This window comes from Mizuhopecten yessoensis, unplaced genomic scaffold (genome assembly GCF_002113885.1).
Source record: "Mizuhopecten yessoensis strain PY_sf001 unplaced genomic scaffold, ASM211388v2 scaffold9651, whole genome shotgun sequence".
NCBI lineage: Eukaryota > Metazoa > Mollusca > Bivalvia > Pectinida > Pectinidae > Mizuhopecten > Mizuhopecten yessoensis.
Genome location: NW_018408154.1, coordinates 2,621,170 through 2,646,173, shown reverse-complemented (window position 1 = coordinate 2,646,173; position 25,004 = coordinate 2,621,170). Strand labels below are relative to the sequence as shown.

General features: G+C 33.7%; 1 protein-coding gene across 2 annotated transcripts in view; it reads left to right on the top strand.

Annotated features, from left to right (window-relative positions):
* Positions 1-22,788, top strand: part of LOC110458540 (serine/threonine-protein kinase S6KL-like) — a 40,188-nt gene extending 17,400 nt beyond the window's left edge. For both annotated transcript variants that reach the window (XM_021510278.1, XM_021510277.1), the window contains 11 exons: positions 467-535; positions 2,670-2,742; positions 6,341-6,448; positions 6,636-6,676; positions 7,667-7,694; positions 8,069-8,158; positions 9,994-10,082; positions 10,972-11,082; positions 11,713-11,814; positions 12,592-12,696; positions 14,981-22,788. In XM_021510278.1, coding sequence (XP_021365953.1) covers positions 467-535; positions 2,670-2,742; positions 6,341-6,448; positions 6,636-6,676; positions 7,667-7,694; positions 8,069-8,158; positions 9,994-10,082; positions 10,972-11,082; positions 11,713-11,814; positions 12,592-12,696; positions 14,981-15,031 — 867 coding nt within the window. In that variant the 3' untranslated portion in view covers positions 15,032-22,788. The remainder of the gene's footprint in view (positions 1-466; positions 536-2,669; positions 2,743-6,340; positions 6,449-6,635; positions 6,677-7,666; positions 7,695-8,068; positions 8,159-9,993; positions 10,083-10,971; positions 11,083-11,712; positions 11,815-12,591; positions 12,697-14,980) is intronic.
* The last annotated feature ends 2,216 nt before the right edge of the window (positions 22,789-25,004 follow it).

The following is a 25,004-nucleotide window of genomic DNA, read 5'->3' as shown; positions in this document are numbered from 1 at the left end:
AGTCCTTCTTGCCGTATTTGGATTTCCCATTTTTTTCGAAATGTAAATATGGTCATTAAGCTCCAGTATCGGATCAGTCAGTGAATTTAGAATTATGTCACCTTTAGTTTCTTGACCTGACATCATAAGTGACTGACGTATCTGATGTAAACAAATCAGTGGTAGTCTAGTTAGCGCTTATAACTCTAGAGGTGTTCCAAACTTAAAGAGTTAACCGAGTGCCGGTTTGATATGGGTCACGTGAATTAAACCGTATTACACAGGGCTGATATGCAGTATATGGTACTAAGTATATGATAAACAAGGGTAATTTGTCAATGATGGAGTGATATAATGTCTCGGCTGTGTATCTTTATTATAGTTCTTTGTTATATATCTTTGTTATATATATTTGTTATATAATCTTTGTTATATATCTTTGTTATATAATCTTTGAAAACAGATTCTACCAATAATTCCTTTACAGGTGATGAGTAAAACTCAAATCATTGTAGAGGGTGCTATACAGCAGTGTAAAGACGAGGCAGCTATACAGGTGAGTTAATGGAGAAGGGAGGCAGCTATACAGGTGAGTTAATGGAGAAGGGAAGTATGTAACACTTACATTATACTTCCTTCTCATACAGGCTTTCATTAGTGCAGCCATTGACAAAGGTAGTATACATGTATTACAAATAACTTCATACTTCTTAGATGCATCCTCAATTCAAAGGGTTCCACTCATGGACAAGCATTTCTCCCACCCTTCACAGGCTTGTCTCCTGTTTTAGCCGGGAAAGATCAGCTTGTCACCCCCTAGGGGGAGATAGCCCCGTGTCGATTAGCACAGGTTCAATTGTGACGTCATTAAAATGCATCACTGGTAATTGTGACGTCATTAAAAGTGAAAGATGATATTCATACCTCGCATGTGTTTTTGTTAACAAACTTGGTAGATTATTGTTGGTGGAGTTGTGACTGAAATGATAGGATGGGAGAAAAATAATCAACCCCTACCTTAAGGGTGTGACAGAGAAATATCCTACCCGAGGGGTGATTTTTTTGGTTGTCTAACCCTAGGCTCTCACCCCTCGGGTAGGAGATTTCTCTGTCACACCCTTAAGGTAAGGGAAGATTATATTAATCTTCTCTGCACCCCTCACCCTGGAATATCTCATGACAAAATCCAAAGCACATCGTTAGCTACTGGATTGGCTTAGATATAAAAACCTAATCAGTCGCCAGGCTGATACCTTAGATTTCTGTTGAGCTACTGTATATATATGTACCGGTATGGGTCAAAGAAGTAATATAGACGGGACATATTTTCAATTATAGTATATCAATTCTATCTTCTTGCAATATGATGTATATGTACATGTAACTGTTCTGTTTCACGTGTCTTGAAAAAGGAGCAGATTGCTCCGAAAATTTGACAACCTAAACTTGTCCACACTGTTGGAGTTACTTCTTTGCCCCATATATATATACCGGTATATATAGCTACAATCAACTTAAAAGTCTGTCAATCAAACTAGTCTATATGTAACATTTGCAAGGTGTGGCATAAAGAGTCTTCGATACAATTTTGTCACGACATATTCCAGGGATGCATGGTAGAAATGTTTATGAAGATCAGAACCCTTGGATTTTGAGGAAATCTAAGATGAGAAGGAATCTCTAAATGTAATCAACTCATTCACCCCTGAAATTTATATTGAACTATTCCAACCTTTGAATTGGAAGAGTTCAAATATGTCTTCAAGGGTGAATGAGTTAATACCATCATGCATTCTACTGGGATCAAAAGGGCTTTCAACAAAAAAATATCATTTTATTACAATTTTATCACATGGTTTACTACTAGATTTCGCTACCAGACTTGAAATAGTTGAGGAAGAAGCAAACTTCACCACAGGAAAATCCTTAAATGTGTCTTTATATTTTTGTAAGCTGCTTCTAGGATGTCTCACTGTGTAGGAGAGAAACGGGTCAAGATACGCTAAACCTCTGGTCAGTTCGAACTATCTGAAATGTTGAAAAAGGCAGGTTCGAACTATAACTAGACAAACAATTATTGTTTTTATTGTTAAAAAGGTGTGTTCGAACTATCCGCCTATTCGAACTGACCGGAGGTTTACCGTAACCATCTCTATAAATAGAAATTAAGGTTCTGTGTATGTTCTATAATAACCATTCAATAAAGAAGATATTATTGCAGTAACTATGACACTTATTTCTAAAAATCAAGTGTTACCTGTAAGTGATTGAAGTTAATTAGGCTTTTAGTTATTATTTGAAGACTTTTCCTGTTAAATATGCTGAAATGAAAGTTAATTAGTGAACACCCATTACACTGGCAAAATTTCTTCATGTCAATTCATTTCAGAATTTCAGGTCAACCTTACATGAAAAGAGCAAAAAAAGTCAATTTCAGGTGAAAATTTTATCTGAATTCTACCTGAAATTGACCTGAATAGGACTTGAAAAAGCCTTGGTCCGAATTTCAGGTGAAGTTCAGGTCAAGATTGTTTTTGGTCAAATTCAACTGAAGAATTTTTGCCTGTGTAATTATTAGACATGAATAATTTCCATTTCATTGAGATCTGGGTATGTTTATATATGTATTGACATTTGACCTCTGACAGCCGTGTCAATGTGTAACAGGCATCATTTTCATCTGTTGTCAGGCAATGCTTGGTGATCACCCGTTTATTGTGAAGTTACATGAATATTGGCAATCAAAAAAGTTTTTGTATATAGGTAAGTTCCAATATTTTCTACTGAAATACATTTTTTAATGGTGGGTCATGTTCTTTCTTCTTGGTACATATATAAATGTATTGGTTGCTCAAGCATTGGTTTCAGTTTAGCCATTGGTTAAATGCCTTACAGTGGTCAGATATTTAAACTCAGCTGGATTAAGCAACATCCCTCAAAGATAGGCTAATAGAAGCTTTGGGTGATTTGAGTGGTTATCTTTTAACTTCTCAGAATGGGTTGGTGTAATCAATGTTTCCAATGGATAAAGATGGAGAGGTTGATGAATGTTTATGTACACTTGTAACATAGACTGTTTAAACGTTTCCTTGGTTTCCTTGAAGTCCTGTTATAATAATAATAATAATAGTAGTCTTTATTTAAACTTGATTACATTTTGAGTCAAAGACTCGTCTCCCATATGGTCAAGCATATTAAAAGATGTACATTATAAACAACAATGATAAAATAGTACTATGAATGGTTAATTGGTAAGATAATTTTACATGTACATTTTAAATCCACTATTATCACAGAAACAGCTCTAAATGAACGATGACCCGAGCTTTCCAGCGGTGGGGGGGGAGCCCTACCAGCATGGTCAGCCCAGGTATTACATTTTAACTATACAACAGTTACATAAATAATGTGCTAAATTACACAAGTTACACAAATGATGAGCATACATGTTTTTATCCCATAAAATACTGTTTGGGCGGGGCCAAAAAGGGTCAAATTGACTAAAATTTCAAAAATCTTCTTCTCAATATCCACATATGGTAGAATCAAATACTCTTCATAGATAGAAGGGTCTTAAGGTGCTTTACCATAATTCAGCTGACTGACAGAACCACTATTTGTACATAGTACATATACTACCCAGATCTTTTACACTACTTTTGCATTACATGTAGTCAAGTTACCCTTGTTACAAAATGATTTCTTTTTCATTTGGCAACATCGATAACATCAGTTTTTACATTACTCAGGTGACCGTTAAGGCCCATGGGCCTCTTGTTCTGTGTTAACACACATTTTGTTTTAACAAGGAGTCAATTTACCAAAGGTCAAGGTCACTTGGTCAAAGGTCAAGGTTTAAATTTTGTACCTTTTTCCCTGATGAACATTTTGTTATGACATTATGAAGCAATGTTGTTCAGAACTTAACACAGAGTCAACTGACCTTAGTTCATGGTTACTGGGTCCAAAGGGTCAAGGTCAAGTTTTGTATTTTTCACTGATGAACATTTTGTTATGATATTAAGAAGCAAAGGGGGTCGGAATTAAAGAATAAGTCAACTGACCAAAGATCAGGGTCACTGGGTTAATGGTCAAGGTCATTTGGGTCCAAAGGTCAAAGACAAAGTGAATCTCTGGCTCTTGATGGAGAAGGTATTTTAAGTGAAATAAAACAAATCAAAGCTAACAAATGAGTATTGCACCGGTAATTACAGTTCTGTTAGTCCAGCAAATATGGAGGTAGAAGGAAACACATCACATCATAGTACATGTAAAATGTATATTTTGCTTCCTTGCGATTCTTTTTGAAGTCCAAATGTCAAACGTCAAGCTCAGCTATATGGGCAGATTGCTTCTTGATGATTATGGGGGATATAATTGCCACAAGACGGGGCCCTTACTGACCTGTCAGTGTTCTAGTTTGGCAAGTTATCTGTTGTGGTCAACAAGGTCAAAGGCCTTTCTAAAGTCTTAAAATGAAACCCCTAACAAGTATCCCTTATCAATGGAATTTTTTTGTCAGTACAGTCTGACAGGACTGTTGTATTCTAAAGCCTAATTGGCTTTCTAAAATTAGATCATGGCTGCATAAAAAGTTATAAAAATGTTGATGAATATGTTTTTCAAGACATTTGGATAGAATTGGTAGTACTGATATTGGTCTATAATTACTAATTTGTTCTTTATTCCCTTTCTTAAAGAAAGGACTAACTTTAGCATTTTTCTAAAAACTTCGAAAGGTATTAGTTTCAATACTGAAATTCAATAATTTACAAGCTTTAGGTGTAATTGCTTTGGTACAACATTTCAAAAATTTAGCTCCAATGTTATCAAGTCCAGTTGCTTTTAAAGTATCTATATTGACCACAAACTCTTCTTCAAATTTTGGTATATCAAAGGAAGCACCCTCAAGTTTTTCTTCAGTGAACTGTTGAAGTGTACACAAAGTTTCAGAAGAACTACCTCCGTCTGTATTCTGTATATATACTGTTTTGAAATATCTGTAAAATATTGAATAAAAACATTACTAATTTTATCAACATCTGTAATATCTTTACCTTCATATTGAATAAATGTTGGAGATGCTATTTTAGTTGTAGGACAAAGTTTTTTAATGTTTTTCCAATAATCTTGGCTGGAATTCTTGAATTGCTCTAAGACTTCAGAAAAGTAGTTTTTCTTTGCACTTCTGATCATATAGTAACTTTGTTTCTCCACTTTTTGTACATTTCTATGTTACCATCTTGTTTAGGTTTATTTCTAATATGAATACCTATATTAATTTCACTATTCCACCACTCAGGAATTGTATGATATTTAACACGCTTTTCTCTAAGAGGAGCATGCTTATTTACAATGTCCTAAAATAAATCCTGAAAACCAGAAATCATGTCATCTATACAATCAAAGGCATCGAGAGAGGACCATGGAATATTTTCAATATCTTTGTTAAATTTTGACCCATCAATTTTTTTTAAACATCTATATTTAATTGTCGTTTGTTCCTTTGTATATGTTTTGTCTCTTACTCTAACGGCACTAACGGGATAGTGGTCACTAAGAGATACGTCCGACACCTCAGTATATATAACCGCACTAACAGGATAGTGGTCTCTAAGAGATATGTCCGACACCTCAGTATATATAATGGCAATAACAGGATAGTGGTAACTAAGAGATAAGTCCGACACCTCAGTATATATAACAGGATTAACAGGATAGTGGTCACTAAGAAATATGTCCGACACCTCAGTATATATAATGGCACTAACAGGATAGTGGGAACTGAGAGATATGTCCGACACCTCAGTATATATAATGGCAATAACAGGATAGTGGTAACTAAGAGATAAGTCCGACACCTCAGTATATATAACAGGATTAACAGGATAGTGGTCACTAAGACATATGTCCGACACCTCAGTATATATAATGGCACTAACAGGATAGTGGTAACTAAGAGATATGTCCGACACCTCAGTATATATAACAGCATTAACAGGATAGTGGTCACTAAGAGATATGTCCGACACCTCAGTATATATAACAGCATTAACAGGATAGTGGTCACTAAGAGATATGTCCGACACATCAGTATATATAACGGCACTAACAGGATAGTGGTCACTAAGAGATATGTCTGACACCTCAGTATATATTACGGCACTAACAGGATAGTGGTCACTAAGAGATATGTCCGACACCTCAGTATATATAACGGCACTAACAGGGGAGTGGTCACTAAGAGATATGTCCGACACCTCAGTATATATAATGGATGCGGGATGTGTTGTCCAAATGTGATCGACACATGGTTCCCTTGTTAGTATTAGGCACTTTTTATGTATTTTTTACATTTCAGTTTTAGATTATATTCCATATGGCGACACTTTCACCTTATGGACATTCCATGGCTATTTTCCGGAACAACTGGTGAAAGTATTTGTAGCAGAGATGGCCATGGTTTTAGGTAAGTGTAATTTTTGGTAGCCTATGTATACTTCTCACAAAGTGATTATAAGCTTATTTGGAACATTTGAAATCATTTTTGAAACGCTATATATAGAAATCGGATATAAAAATCAGATAGATTTTCCTGTAAATGTACTGGTTATGAAGTGCAAAATAATTTGGTAAATGTTTGATATTTTTTGCAGATTATCTACACAAGTCTGGTGTTATTTACAGAGATATCAAGGTTAGTTGTCACATGTTACCTATTAACTATTATATTTTGTCATGTGTTACCTATTAAATATTATATGTTGTCACATGTAACCTATTAACTATAATATGTTGTCACATGTTACCTATTAACTATTAAATGTTGTCACGTGTTATCTATTAACTATTATATGTTGTCACATGTTACCTATTAACTATTAAATGTTGTCACATGTTATCTATTAACTATTATATGTTGTCATGTGTTACCTATTAACTATTATATTTTGTCACATGTTACCTATTAACTATTATATGTTGTCACGTGTTATTTATTAACTATTATATGTTGTCATGTGTTACCTATTAACTATTATATGTTGTCACGTGTTACCTATTAACTATTATATGTTGTCACGTGTTATTTATTAACTATTATATGTTGTTATGTGTTACCTATTAACTATTATATGTTGTCACGTGTTACCTATTAACTATTATATGTTGTCACGTGTTATTTATTAACTATTATATGTTGTTATGTGTTGTCTATTAACTATTATATGTTGTCACGTGCTACCTATTAACTATTATATGTTGTCACGTGTTATTTATTAACTATTATATCTTGTCATGTGTTACCTATTAACTATTATATGCTGTCGCGTGTTACCTATTAACTATTATATGCTGTCACGTCTTACCTATTAACTATTATATGCTGTCACGTCTTACCTATTAACTATTATATGCTGTCACGTCTTACCTATTAACTATTATATGCTGTCAGGAGTTACCTATTAACTATTACATGCTGTCACGTGTTACCTATTAACTATTATATGCTGTCACGTGTTACCTATTAACTATTATATGCTGTCAGGGATTTTGTACCTTGTAATGGTGTAGTCAATCCTTCATGTCTGCAAGATAATTTTAGCAGTCCAAAAGAATGCTTCAAATACCTAATACTAACATTATTAAAGAATGAGTAACATCTGATTTGTCATTGTTTTGATTTCAGATGGAAAATATACTATTAGATGTTAATGGTGAGTATAAGAATTGATTCTCAGTCAATCTATTAATCCTTCAGTGTCATTAAACACACCTACCGCATCTAACACCCATCAATGTTTACTATATGGATAAATCTGGGGAGAAGGTTTGAGGGCTAATTAGATAAATGTACATTTCAAAGAGATTTTAACTTGGATTGGTATGGTGTTAATTTTGTACTACAGTTTGAAAAGTCAAATTGTTCAAAACATTTTTTTTTTGGGAGTTTCAGCCTTTCGTAGTGAAATTTCCTATATTTGGCATGTTTTTCCAGACCATAAATATGGAAATTTATGCTCCTTGTAATTAGTGCTTTTAAAGTATTTTATTATAATCTACATGGTTTTAATTTTATTCTGTATTACAGGACACATACAGCTAACAGACTTCGGTCTTTCCAAATGGCTAAATATCAGGGAGAGGACGCGGACAGTCTGTGGGACGTTGCAATATATGGGTGAGGTTTAGACCTTAGCATTGTATGTGTAGTGTAATAATGACCTTAGCATTGTATGTGTAGTGTACTAATGACCTTAGCATTGTATGTGTAGTGTCATATAGACATTAGCATTGTATGTGTAGTGTACTAATGACCTTAGCATTGTTTGAGTAGTGTACTAATGACCTTAGCATTGTATGTGTAGTGTAATAATGACCTTAGCATTGAATGTGTAGTGTACTAATGGCCTTAGCATTGTATGTGTAGTGTACTAATGACCTTAGCATAGTATGTGTAGTGTAATAATGACCTTAGCATTGTATGTGTAGTGTACTAATGACATTAGCATTGTATGTGTAGTGTACTAATGACCTTAGCATTGTTTGAGTAGTGTACTAATGACCTTAGCATTGTATGTGTAGTGTACTAATGTCCTTAGCATTGTATGTGTAGTGTAATATAGACATTAGCATTGGATGTGTAGTGTACTAATGACCTTAGCATTGTATGTGTAGTGTAATAATGACCTTAGCATTGAATGTGTAGTGTACTAATGGCCTAAGCATTGTATGTGTAGTGTAATAATGACCTTAGCATTGTATGTGTAGTGTAATAATGACCTTAGCATTGTATATGTAGTGTAATAATGACCTTAGCATTGTATGTGTAGTGTAATAATGACCTTATCATTGAATGTGTAGTGTACTAATGGCCTAAGCATTGTATGTGTAGTGTACTAATGGCCTAAGCATTGTATGTGTAGTATGATAATGATTTAGATGGATACAAATACTTTATTGATTTAATTACCTCATCTATTAAAAAGAACTTTGATAGGTCGTTATTTTTCTTAAAAATTTCAGGGGTTAGGCTCACTTACGTTTTCAGCGCCCCTGGAATATGTCATGGCAGAACTGAAGCCACCCAGTTAGCTATTCGATTGGTTTCAGGTAAAAAAAAGACCAGTCGCTGGTGACATACACTGCTGCGCAGTTATTTTGATGTACATCAAATGATCAAACTAGTCTTCTTTAACAATGGTTGTGCATACAGAGCCTGTGATTGTGTCATAACATATTCCAAGGGTGCAGAGAATGTAACAGAGCGTAACCCTCCAATAACAAGGATGATCTTTGTTGGCTCACAACTGACTGTAAATATCTCAATTAGGGATAACAAGAATTCTCTGAAACTAGGTAACCAATCACAGTAAGCCTATGATTGACTGAAACTCAACTCAAAACCTTTATAGGACCGCCAGTCTGGATATCCCAAAAACTTTTATAGGAACGCCAGTCTGGATATCCCAAAAACCTTTATAGGACCGCCAGTCTGGATATCCCAACAACCTATATAGGACCGCCAGTCTGGATATCCCAAAAACCTTTTTTGGACCACCAGTCTGGATATCCCAAAAACCTTTATAGGACCGCCAGTCTGGATATCCCAAAAACCTTTATAGGACCGCCAGTCTGGATATCCCAAAAACCTTTATAGGACAGCCAGTCTGGATATCCCAAAAACCTGTATAGGCCCGCTAGTCTGGATATTCCAAAAACCTTTTTTGGACCACCAGTCTGGATATCCCAACAACCTTTATAGGATCGCCAGTCTGGATATCCCAAAAACCTTTATAGGACCGCCAGTCTGGATATCCCAACAACCTTTATAGGACCGCCAGTCTGGATATCCCAAAAACCTTTATAGGACCGCTAGTCTGAATATCCCAAAAACTGCAATCTCTGTTTGACTTACATGAATTACAGATTAAAGTAGCAGATTTTATGTAATGTTTTGCCTCCCCTTTTAAATGCATTAAACCCATTTACAGACTGATTTGTTCTTTTTGACAGCTCCGGAGGTGCTTTCTGCTCAGGCCTATGGTCACACTGCTGATTGGTGGTCCCTCGGAATTCTCATGTTTGTCATGTTGGCAGGCAAGGTAGGCAATATTTTCTTCCTTAACACAGTTGTAAGCTTATTGGTCAATTCTATATAAGCTAGGAATATTAAAAATACATGTAAATAAGCTTAAGTTAAGCTAAGTTATAGTAAACTGTGTGTAACTTAAGATGTAGTTACCTCTTTAAGTTACATAATGTACACATTGTAATAAACTTGACTGGGATGGTAAACTGTAAAAAACGACATAAAAATGACCCTGTTTTACTTCAACTGGACCAAAGTATCCATTTTTTCATACACTTGCCTAGATCTTGAAACAGTCTAAGGCTTTATTAGGTGAAATTTCAGATATGGAAAAAGGTAATATTTCTCTTATTAATCAGTCAGGATTTGGTGAATTAGTCCATATTTGCAACATGTATATATATACCCATGTATAAAGTCATATTCTGGTACAAAACTGATAATAAAACAATTTCATTGCTTCTAAATTCTTTTGTAGCCCTGGACTAAAGCATTAATGCAGGCAGGGTATTAAACTGATTGTTTTGTCTGTAAATTGAACCAATGCTTCCTTAACTATTGTCAGCATTATTCATTAGTGCTGTTTTTATCCGGGAACAACCTACTGCACCCATGTCCAACACAGTTGTAGTAAAATTATAGCAGATGGTATCTCATTTTCCTGCGATAAGCTCACTCTGTACTTTGAGTTAGATTGTATGTGTAGCCCCATTGGGCTTGTGCTAGATAGATATCGCAATTGTACCAAAATACAATTTTTTTATCAAGCGTAACATATGTATCGACAGAAAATTGTTTGGATATTATTGTCAGCGGGCCAGATTGTGCGGTAAAATTGATACAGGTGATTTTAGCACAGTATGAGTCTTGATTAATGTTTTCTATTCTACTACTTCCAACAGTACCCAGCAGAGGGCGCATCTGATCACAAGGAGATGGCCACAAAAGTATTTGACTGTGATTACTTATTACCAAACTTTGTCAGCGACCGAGCACAGGAAGTCATTGATAAGGTGAGACCATATTATACAGTGATCTACTTTGGTAGTGAAACTTCTTGTATGAATGTTTAAGGTGTGACCCAGGACTCTGATGACCAAATACATTAATAATACTATTAGTTTTGGCTTTTAAAAATTCCAATGTTATAGTCCAGGCAAAAATTGACCAACTGATGTACCAAGGTTTTTCTGTCTCTCTTATTCAGAATTTAGCTTATTAAGAATATTGAATTAACAATTGTCCATCATGGATTTAAAGACTTGTTGCTATGGTATTCCTGTCTTTATGTGGTCTTAAAAACATGTTCAGGTGTATATTTGTGTCATCATGAATCACAGTACAAGTTAAAGTAATGGCAAATCTCAACTGAAGAACTCCAATACTGACGGCCATATCATCAGATGTTATTTACTGTACATCATGTGGAGACAAAGCTAAATGTTTCTCTGTATAATCTGAAGTAGAAACATCCTGTATCCATGCATAGAAATCCCATGACCCTGGTACAGCACTAATGGGATTTTGATCAATACCATCTAAAATTACCCAGTATGTCTTACTATCCTTCTTACTGTCTTTAATTTATTTCATATTTACAGTATTATATTTCATAATAACAAAACATCTTTTTTTCTCCTCAGCTTTTAATGAAAAGACCGGAGAGACGACTATCAGATCTCTTTACTTTACAGAATATGCCATTTTATCGACTTTTCGACTTCACAAGTGCTATAGAAAGAAAAGTAAGTACAGTGACTTTTAGGTGATATTAAAGTTACAAGTACTGATTGAAGTTATGGCTGTGCAGAATGTGTCATGGTTTGTTAGTTTACATTTGTTTATATTCCCTCCTAGAAAACAAACATCAAAAACTCCGTTGTTATTGTCCAGTTTGACAGTTCTAAGGTTTGAGGGATTGGTACAAAGGTAGTGCTACATGATGAAACTTAGACACAGTTTACTTTGAATAACAAGATTGATTGAACTCCTTACTGGCTAGCCCTTACCATTGCCATCTTCTCGTGATATGGACTGGATTTGTATGATATTACAATTTTACCAGTAAAATATCAAGAATTATTAGATATAGTTCTATCTTTCATTGCAGTGAAAAATGTCAAAAGGGATATTGGTACTTCTGTAAGAAATTAACAGCTTTTTTGAGATAGGTAAAAAATGAAAAGTAATGATGTTTTGATATAGAAAAGAAAGTAACAGTTACAATGTTTGAATATAGATAAGAAATGAACAGGCATGATTTGATATAGGTAAGAAATAATCAGTTAATATGTTTGAATATACAAATGTAGGTAAAAAATGAAATTTTATAAGTAAAAAAACATTTATAGGAAATTTGTTTAAGATGAACCTTTGAAACAGGAAAGTAATTGAGAAAAAACTCACCAAATGTCAAACAATGAGTGTTCTGTGTACATCAATTCACTCACTGTATTATAGGTACATAGCTAACATATGTAAATATTATAATAATCAATGAGTTGTGTTTCTCACCTTTACAGATCAATCCTAAGACTGTGGTACCAGAAGACTTTTTCCCCATGACAGGTGTGAGCTTCAGCTACTCCCCAAACACAGAACCTCCAGAGGAAGATGAATTTGCAGAGGTAAGGAATGTAGATTGACATGTGGGACCTGCCTAAACAAGTTCTTTGTTTACCCTGGACTGACTTGTATTTTATTGGTTGTAGAGGAGGTGATATTATTCTATTACAGTTTTTGATGTAGTGGGGTATTCATTAATTTAAATTTTAATTAAATCTACATAAATAAAAACACCAATAAAAGATGTTGACAAAATAAAGTTGAAAGATGGACTAGATATGAAGGGGGAAAATACATCATAGTACATTGTATCTCCATCTAGTTTTTTTTTTTATCATATTTCAGAATTCCTGCAAAATAAAAATAAATAAATAATAATTTTAGATTAGCGCAACAAATGATGTATTTCTGGTACAATGTATTAGTTTCACTGCAAGTTATCAGTATGAATATACTAGTAATTCCATGGGTTTCCAGTGGCTCTTGTGCATCATTTTGAAGTTCTCAGTTGCGTTTGTAAAACACCTTAATTATGGTATTCTTTTGAATACCATGTACTTTTCACAAATATTACAGCAAATGTTTTAGGTGTCGGTACTATGTTACATTATATATTTTAGGTGTCAGTACTATATTACATTATATATTTTAGGTGTCAGTACTATGTTACATTATATATTTTAGGTGTCAGTACTATGTTACATTATATATTTTAGGTGTCAGTACTATGTTACATTATATATTTTAGGTGTCAGTACTATGTTACATTATATATTTTAGGTGTCAGTACTATGTTACATTATATATTTTAGGTGTCAGTACTATGTTACATTATATATTTTAGGTGTCAGTACTATGTTACATTATATATTTTAGGTGTCAGTACTATGTTACATTATATATTTTAGGTGTCAGTACTATGTTACATTATATATTTTAGGTGTCAGTACTATGTTACATTATATATTTTAGGTGTCAGTACTATGTTACATTATATATTTTAGGTGTCAGTACTATGTTACATTATATATTTTAGGTGTCAGTACTATGTTACATTATATATTTTAGGTGTCAGTACTATGTTACATTATATATTTTAGGTGTCAGTACTATGTTACATTATATATTTTAGGTGTCAGTACTATGTTACATTATATATTTTAGGTGTCAGTACTATGTTACATTATATATTTTAGGTGTCAGTACTATGTTACATTATATATTTTAGGTGTCAGTACTATGTTACATTATATATTTTAGGTGTCAGTACTATGTTACATTATATATTTTAGGTGTCAGTACTATGTTACATTATATATTTTAGGTGTCAGTACTATGTTACATTATATATTTTAGGTGTCAGTACTATGTTACATTATATATTTTAGGTGTCAGTACTATGTTACATTATATATTTTAGGTGTCAGTACTATGTTACATTATATATTTTAGGTGTCAGTACTATGTTACATTATATATTTTAGGTGTCAGTACTATGTTACATTATATATTTTAGGTGTCAGTACTATGTTACATTATATATTTTAGGTGTCAGTACTATGTTACATTATATATTTTAGGTGTCAGTACTATGTTACATTATATATTTTAGGTGTCAGTACTATGTTACATTATATATTTTAGGTGTCAGTACTATGTTACATTATATATTTTAGGTGTCAGTACTATGTTACATTATATATTTTAGGTGTCAGTACTATGTTACATTATATATTTTAGGTGTCAGTACTATGTTACATTATATATTTTAGGTGTCAGTACTATGTTACATTATATATTTTAGGTGTCAGTACTATGTTACATTATATATTTTAGGTGTCAGTACTATGTTACATTATATATTTTAGGTGTCAGTACTATGTTACATTATATATTTTAGGTGTCAGTACTATGTTACATTATATATTTTAGGTGTCAGTACTATGTTACATTATATATTTTAGGTGTCAGTACTATGTTACATTATATATTTTAGGTGTCAGTACTATGTTACATTATATATTTTAGGTGTCAGTACTATGTTACATTATATATTTTAGGTGTCAGTACTATGTTACATTATATATTTTAGGAGTCAGTACTATGTTACATTATATATTTTAGGTGTCGGTACTATGTTACATTATATATTTTAGGTGTCGGTACTATATTACATTATATATTTTAGGTGTCAGTACTATATTACATTATATATTTTAGGAGTCAGTACTATGTTACATTATATATTTTAGATGTCAGTACTATGTTACATTATATATTTTCCTTTGTTTTATGCACTGTTATGATTGCTCATTGACTAACAGAAGTGTTCACCTCCCTTTACAGTTTGACTTTGTATGGAACCTACCTTCTGATGCTGAACCAGTGTTCGTATGATAGACTTCTTAGTGACACCAATTCTCAAACTTGCTCAAGGTCAGACCTGTGTGGTACAGGTCAAGGTCAAACATGTGTGGAACAGGTCAAGGTCAGGCCTATGTGATACAGGTTAAGATCAGACCTGTGTGGTACAGATCAAGGTCAGACCTATGTGGTATAAGTCAAGGTCAGGCCTCAGAGATACAGGTCATACATGTATGGTACAGGTCAAGACCAGACTCCATTTGTACTGGCCAGTGGTAGGATTTGTGACAAGGTCAGTTATGAAGGCCATTTGAATGTGAAGCTGATTTTAATCAATTATTAAAATTATTAAAATATTTGTGAGAACCAAAGATGGACAAGATACACCACTGGAAAGTTTTAGAAAGTTCTACTTGTAACTTTTCAGATAACCATTGACTTGGAACCAGTAAACCAGGTCAGTCACTTGTGCTGATATTGTTCAGGAATCAGTCTTCTAAAGAAGATGGAGATGATATTAAGTTTCAGGATAAATAAAATCCATTCTGTTGTTGTTGTTCATAGGAAACATCATTCAGAAGTTCAATGTCCTTTTGTTGACTGAATAGAAAGGAAAAGCTTGACTTTGAGTTATTTTACATAATTACCTCCAGCATTTATCTCCTGATACACTGCTGACTTGATGTTGTGTCTCTAGTCCAGTAGTTAGAACTTGAACACCATACAACAACAGATCATCTGTGACTCCCTTGGGCCCCAATTTCTGTGTTAAGGCACCTCGTACATTAGCCTAATGGTGAAGAGGAAATATGTGTGGGGGGTAATTTAATACAAACCATATAATATCAATGAAACTTTGTTTCAATCATTCCTAGGGCTCTCACTAAGACTAAATATCAGGTGCAGAGATTAGTGTTACAGTATTACAAGTTTGCTCATGTATCAATCTAACTTTTCCTCCACTTGTAATATTGACTACACACAATGTGTCAGTGTTGGAGCTCACATCAACTATACCAACATGAAACATACTGAAAATAAATCCCTGTTAACAGTAACCAGCTGTAAGGGCCACTGAAGATGCTGACGTAGAACCCTACCCTTCTAAATTAACTAGCCCCATAGTCATAACACTGGTCTCATGCTCAAATTAAAGGTACGTGGTACGACTGAATATCTTGTAACTAAATTAATGAGATCTTTAACAGAATCAAAATGTTAACACTAAATATGGTATTCCGCTACTGATTTTTGTTGAAGAACCGGCAGAATTATACAAAATTTAAAAACGTATTTTTCAATCGTATTATTAATTGAGCTGGAGCTAAGGATATGAGATGGAGTGCAGCTTTGTGAATACAGGGCCTAGTTTCTTGACATGAATACTGTTCATACAACTAATGCTTGCCTCAATGATGCAAAATTTCAATATGAATGTTTCCGGAACCCATATCAGGTTACATTTAGTGTATATATTGAGTGAATGAAGACTGATAAGTGGTTGAAGTGGGTATGGTAGAAAATTAATCAAGTTTACAGAGTATATTATGATGTCTTCATTAATTGTGATTTACTGTCTACTTCAAATTATTTGTATTTTATTGTCAAACATTTTCAAGAATTCCACTTGTTATGATATATACAATCTTAGTGTTGTATGTGCTATCTGTTGTAATGTTGGCCATGTACTTTCTTACTAAAATTGGATGGGAATTATTAACTTTTCCTTTTACACATTCTTCTGGCCAAATCGTATGTTGGGCTGTATAGTGGTAATCTGAAATAGCCAAATCTTTTAAAAGTTGTATAATTTTCCTATTGACTTGTTATTTCTATATTTGTACCATTTTATCTACTGTTAAAGGTAATTCCCTCTCTACATTTAGAGTTACTTCCCTTCTCGCCATAAGAGTTATTTCCCTTCTTTACTCTAAGAGTTACTTCCCTTCTCTAATTTCATATAATATGATAGTTTTTTCTCCTTCAGAGTTTTATTAACAAATTATAATCATGCGCAACAGAATTTCCAATTGTAGAAATACTTATTACTAGTGACGTGCCATCTTTGTATAACCACACTTTCTGTCTTCCATTAATAGATATAAGTGCATATATATGGAGGAGGTTTTACTGTAGTGTTTCCTGACTTCTTTGTATAAAATTTAATTATCGGTTTCTACTCAAATTTTTGTTATTAATAATTGTTATATGTGAATGTTATCTTAAGGGTGCATTAATGTAGATAAGTAACATTCAAACATTGCTCACATTTAGCTATTGCTTTTTTCTTTGGTTTGCTTAGCTTCCTATTAACTTATACAGCAATTTTATCCAACAATTCAATGTTCATTCTACCATTGGATATGCAAACTTCCTGGGGTGCGAAAACAAGAAATTGTAAATTACTGGAGCAGCATGAAATATATTTCCTAATTTAGTCTCTAATGCTTTAACTGTACTTTCAAAGACAAAATATACGGTATAATAAATATCTGTTAAATAGGAGTTGGAGGCAACTCATAGTGTCAAGATAACTCTATATTGTTGAAACGTTTTTTTGTATTGATTAACAAAGCTGATAATGTAAAATCACAGTGCCATATAAAACTGAATAGTGTGAATTGAAAAATGTTATATGATAATTAACTGCTATGATTTCTATATAATTCCCAATTTTAATGTATGTATGATTTTTTTTCTCAAAGTAAGGAGTATGAGAGCTGTTCATTAGAATCAATATCTGTAGATTCTACTTGCTATTCTCCCCCCAAGTTTTGAAATATTCTCTAGCTCCTGATTTGAAACAGTATATGGATTTCAGAAGTAAATTATATTAAATGCACTTTGTTTCTTGAAATGTGCCCATACGATATATTTATGGATATATGAATTCACAATTGAGAGGATGCTATTCTATGAAGTTAATACAGTATTTGCTTAAATCTCTTGAATGTGTCTCGTCAAGTATTTACGCTAAAGATAATCATTCATGGAAACAAAAGTGATTTGGTTGTCAAGGAAGGGTGGACACTCTGGTTGTATAAGAATACATAGCTCACAGTTTATTGCAGTTAACTCTAGTAGAAAGTATAGTGATGATACATGCTACGTGAACCTCGTAATTTACTTTAATCTCTTCCAAGAATTTCTACATGTAAAATAAAACTTCAAATGACCTGGGCTATTGTCGGGACGTAAAACCCCTGAAACGAAACCCTTCTGTAACTAATGTTAATTAATCAATGCCACATTAGCATACACAACATTACATTTACATTGCTATTGATGAAAGAACTCTGACGTAACGTAGATTAATTCTTTTAACCCTTTCACCACTGTAGACCATAATGGACTTAACCAGATCAATGCATGGTAGAGTTTACTGAAGTTACATAGAGGTGAAATGGTTAAGGGAGATAAAGTCCTAGATAGATAATATGTAAGGTAACATATATACTTAAGTAGGTAGTACACAGTAAATACGTTACTCAACAGAATACGGGAAGTTATCAGTGAAACTGTTATATTTACTTTGTTTGTATAAGAAAACAAATATATGATTTCTTTATTATAATACAACGGAAAACTAAATATCGCTGATTCAGAGGTCAGTTAATCTTTATAACTTTTTTCTAAACAATTTACTTTCTTGATGCTGCTATCAAGAACTGAGTTGCTTCACCAACAACTTTAATGACAGTTATCCAGTGACTTTGTTATTCTGAAAAATATTTTTGGTACGAAAAAATCTAGAACTTATTACAATCTAGACTGTTAAATGTATCCATTACCATCTAGACCATTAAATGTATCCATTACAATCTAGACCATTAAATGTATCCATTCATTTTAGACCATTAAATGTATTCATTACAATTTAGACCATTAAATGTACCCATTACAACCTTGACCATTAAATATATTCATTACAATCTAGCCCGTTAAATGTATCCATTACAAACTAGACCGTTAAATGTATCCATTAATTTTAGACCATTAAATGTATTCATTACAATCTAGACCATTAAATGTACCCATTACAACCTTGACCATTAAATGTATTCATTACAATCTAGGCCGTTAAATGTATCCATTACAAACTAGACCGTTAAATGTATCCATTACAATCTAGACCATTAAATGTATCCATTACAATCTAGACCATTAAATGTTAGCATCAATATCCTAGTCTGGACCATTAATACTTTACTTAGATATACTAGTCTGGACCATTAAATGTATTCTCTTATAACCCAGTTTTTATCGTACCAATAGAAATGTCTAAGATATACCTGTATTAACCTGGACCATCAAACGTTTAGCCAGATGGATTTTACATTGTATCAGTTTGGACCATTAAAAATATACAGAGATGTACAGTACCAGTCAAAACCTTTATTAAACCAGTCACAATTAATTAAGGTACATTTCAACCATTGATCTTGCATCCTGACCCATTAAAATTAGGCATGATTTACAAGTCTGACCAAATAAACCTATATATACCAGCTGGATCATTGAAAATGTAAGTGTAGTTGAACACAAATCTGAACCATTAAAAAATAGTCTTAACCATTAATTAGACCTATTGAAAGTGTCCTCTAATATACAAATATGATCCATTAAATGATTTTATCCTCAGATATACAAGGGTTACCAATCGGTCACCTATTTATAGTAACTATGGACCATTAAAAATAGACCTACTACCAACACAACAGTGGGAACAAGTCTTATAATTTATTCCATATTTTATATTTTCTACCATGGCAGGGAATGCTATCTTTTCCTCATCATGTTCTTAATGTATTAGGTTTATAAAATAGCTAGAAACATTTCCAAATACAGATAAAATAGATAGTCATTCAAACACTGTTCATTAGCTCTGTTAAGTAATGATCACATGAAATTTTGGAAAAAATACCAGTGGCAAATTTAACCATACATGCTCATGAATGTCACGGTTTTGTATTAGTTCCATACTTTAACCTTTCTAATATCACTGTTACCCCTGTACACTTAAAACATTTACAATCACTTCAAATCACAAGGGATGATCTGTGATGCCTTGTTTAACAAGATATTACTTTTGTGAAATCTGTGCCTCTGACAAAAATATTTGTTTTTAATTTGTAAACCTCTTTGATCTCAATTGAAACCTGAATGCCCCCTCCTGATATTGCCTGTAACGCTATATGCTTTCCTTGTCAAGACGCTTGACTGATGATCTGAATCTGTGTACGCAATAGCTTTAGATGTTGTGTATTTTTATTGTTGTATGAATTATAAATGCCACATTGAAATATTTTTAAGATTTGTTTATTATTAATTGATGCAATAATGTGATTTATGTTAAATTATTGGGTGAGATGGTTGTTATACTAACATAACATGTTTGTTTGCCAGATTTTGTTATTTTTGCCTTGATTAGTAATGATCTACACATGTACTACACAGTGATATTCACTGAATAATACATGCAATGTTTTAAGGCAGTATGTCATCCACTCATTTTGATATAAGGGAGTTCTGCCCGAAGAAAATGAAGTTAATAATAGATGACTGTGTAATTAAGCGGGGGGCACATTTGAAAAATACACATGAATACATTGATAACACACCCACTATCAAACTTCTGAAAAATACACATGGATACATTGATAACACATGCACTATCAAACTTCTGAAAAATACACATGGATACATTGATAACACATGCACTATCAAACTTCTGAAAAATTAGGTACAATAGTCTTTATTAGTAATGTTATAGGGAGATAACTTCAAAACAGATGATATTGTTGTAAATTAGTATACATTTTTATGTTTGTCTCTACCCCAATCTTGGCTTACCAGTATTTTTGCTAAACCTTAACTAGATGAGATGCTGGTCAGTGACACTGCTCAATTCATACCTATTTTGATTTTTCTTGTATGTGGTTTTAGAAGCACAAATCAGGGTTGTGTTATGGTTTATTTACCTTTTATACAGGAAACCTATATATTGCGACACCGCCATAACCAGGACATGTTGATTTTTGTGCACTTTGGAATGTCATTACAGTTTAAACACATTCTCTTTAAAGTTGAACGTTTGTTTATATTACGGCAAAAATGAATACTTCTGTAAGTAACATTACTGGAATAATTCTGGATTTACCAATTTTCAAGATGATACAATAATGTTTAGGATGGTTTTCTGAAATTTGCAGATGTAAATGAATGTCAAAACCTAGATATCTCAAATTTGTACATCATACACATATTGTTAGAAATGATCAAAGTCACATTCTGAGTGTCTGAATAAGGTCACAATAAGAGATGAAATGAGGTCAGTTTACCTTGATGAAAAAGATAACAATAGATGTGTCTAGTCATCTGTGTAACCATCAATGGTGTGTCTCTGACATTACACTGTACAGTACCCTTCTGTATCATGGAAAGTAATTGTAGTGGGAAAATCTTTCACCCTGTTTCATGTGCATGATGTCACAATGGGATAATGATGACGTGATGTCACAAAACGGGATAATTTAGATGCTACTAGGCGCAAAGTGTAACACTTATTTTTGTGGTTTCTGAGCTAATTCTGGTGATTGGATTTAGAGAAAAATACTTTATCATTCCCAGGGGTATTAGACAGGGAAATTCAACCCTTAGGATTTTCAAATTGATGCAAAACACTCAGCAAGCTTTGGGTTTTACCCACTTTGGAAACCACTAGGGTGGAATTTCCCTATCATGCATCCCAGGATATGAAAGAGCCTTATAGTCATGTTGTTGTTATTGGCTAGCTATGCAAAACACCAGGACCGTTGTCGGATTGTATGTGTAATGTTTGATTGATATTGTTGTGTCATGCGTTTATGAGTCTTACAATAATGAAAATTGGATTTATAATTGCAATTAATTACATCTTGGCATGACATTAAGGTTGATGTGTGTGGTACCATATACATTAAAGATGTATGAAACCATGACAAAAAATTAACTCATTCACCCCTGAAGACACATTTGAACTCTTCCAATTCAAAGGTTGGAATAGTTTAATACGGAATTTCAGGGGTAAACGAGTTAAAACTAAGAGCATTACCAGCAAGCTGTGAAGGTATGATATATGGTGCATTTCTTGTTGCATCTGTGAAAGATCTACTTGTCAGGGCACTCCGGACAGGGGTCGGGTTGGAATAGATTTATTGTTAGTGTCATAATGGCCAACATAATGCTGTCACAACATAACAACATAGGAACATTAAGATAACGTCACAAGAACGGTAAATTGTAATTTCACCAGTAGATTTTATGGGATAAACGTGCAAATTGGGAAAGAAACTCATTACAAATGTTGATAATCTTTGTTTTGGAGCATATTATTGATAGAAAAGAATCACCTCCCAGGAAAGTCTTAACCCTTGGGGTGAGATTCATAATGCAAGCCTTTTGTTTGACAATCAAGCATATCATAATTTTAGTTGAGATATCTCTGTCAGACCTTCACAGTTCTCTGTGTAGAGGAGTGATCTGCCCCATTTCTGTAGTGATGTGAAGAATTTCTCCGGTGAAAATATTTGGGTTTTAGATGATCAAAAGCAAAATCTGGTTCATCACAGATCATAAGTTTTACTGATGATAATGACGTTAACTTTAAAATTGAAAGAGACAAAGAAACATGAACTGAATTAAGTGAAAATTGGTAGAAATCTTTTTTTTCATCAAGTTTATCCATAATACATTTATTCCAATTTTTGTCTATGGTACAGGAGTGAATATTGAAAAAATAAATAAGGAAAGAAAACACATTTTGTATGTCTTCTTTATATATTATTGGACATTATAACTTTTCCACAGTGCTTGTTTGATAAGTTGGGCACCAGAAAAAATGCTATACTCTAGGAAGTGGAACGTCCGCTAGCATTTGAAAGCGTTCCGTATCAGGAAGGAGTGTCGGAGGAGTGTTTTTCCATATATATCCTTATCAGCCATCCTCTAAAAAGGCTTTCAGCAGATACAGGTACATGAAATTCAAGCGGAGGACACGTGCAGGGTATCAAACTTAAAATCTTATGGATGGTTACAAGTACACAGCAACAGTACATCCAAAGCCGAGAAAGTTCAGTTCTGTATTTGCCAGAGGATCACATGGATGCATTATCACTTGGATCATCACTCCACTAAAGAGTACCAGTAACCGGCTATTAAGCCAAGCTAATCCTCGGAGCTGATGGTTTTAAAACAACTTATGTCTGATGAGAGCAGTCCAGATAACACCCAAACCAATATTTGAGTTCCGGCAATCCACCAACACTACAATCAGACTGGGAGAAGGAGAATTTGATGTTAATATTCAAGATTATTCCAGACTTGCTTACCTCGATTCTGTTGTAAGATACAAGAGTACACAGGAGAAAGTAGTATAAATGACCACCTTTTCACAAGCATAATCACTTATATATTTATAGGTATAATTGAAAACTATCGTGGAATCGGAAAAAATCACCTGAATGAAAGCAGAAAATAATAAACAAAAGAATAAATGAATCGGTAAATGAAAGTCAAACACATACAGTATATGGTGTGTCGAAAGAGAGCCCCATACGAGAAGACATACTGTTAAGGATGATGATCCAAGGGCCTCAACCCTTGTAAAACATAATCGGTAAAAGGATTACCTCCACAAAACAGAGCACTTTGATTAGCAGCACAGTTTTGGCTGTCACTGATTTGGTCAGTCACTGATGTGTGATGTGGTTAGTCACTGATGTGGTCAGTCACATCACCACTGATGTGGTCAGTCAAGTCACTGATATGGTCAGTCAAGTCACTGATGTGGTCAGTCAAGTCACTGATGTGGTCATTCAAGTCACTGATGTGGTCAGTCAAGTCACTGATGTGGTGACTGGTCAGTCACTAATCACCACCATTGATATTCAGCAATCTGAGTAATCTAAGGACAGACTGATAACTTTAAAAGCGCTTCGGTGGCTCATTACAATACCGGATCAATATATATCAGACAACGAATCTAAAATTTTCATCAGGAAAAAACCCTTAACAAGTGGAAATGAAAAGGTACGCATGTGAAACAGCAGATGTCTTCTCTGAGGTGCCTCAGGGGACATCAATTAGGGCGATTCTGTCCCTAATGTACATCAATTAGGGCGATTCTGTACCACGGTATACTTTTGTGCGGTACATATACTTCGTTTCTGTACCACGGTATACTTTTTTGCGGTACATATACTTCGTTTCTGTACCGCGTTACACTTTTGTGCGGTACACAAACGAAGCATTTATACGTCGTTTCTGTATCACGGTACACTTTTGTGGTACACTTTTGCGTTACAGTTTTATTGTTCGTTTCTGTCCCGTTCTACAGCCGAAAGCGGCCGTGGTACAGTTTTAAACAGACATTGGACTTAGATGATAGTGAATCCAACCACTTTTCCTTAACATTTTTTTTTGTCACCAATTCCAATAGCTCACTACTTTTTTCCTGCCTATTTTACTTCTGTATATTGCTGAACTTAAAGATAGGCCCCAAGAGAATGGAAGGAGGCAAAGTAAAGTAATAACAAATTAAAAAGTACCGGAACACGGAAAAAAAGTAAACGACAAATGTATATGAATTCAAATATCGTTATACATATAATTCACATGCAAATAACACTTTTTTTGCTTAACAAACATTCCATTTTATATAAACAATCCTTATCATGTATGAGCCTTCCACCGAAGAGTTAAATGAGACCTCAACATTCCACAGCGTCGATCCGTTATGTTTTAATAGGAACATTAATAGCTCAGGGTCAGTTTAGGTCATTTGCTATCAATGGCCGCTGACGACCACACAATAGTGTATCGTGGTACACAAACGAAGTATATACACGCTTCAAATATGTCCGGCCGTTTTCGGCTAACGGTACATAATCTAAGTATATTTTTTTTATATGCTTCGTTTGTGTACCACGCAAAAGTGTATCGTGGTACACAAAAGAAATGAACACGC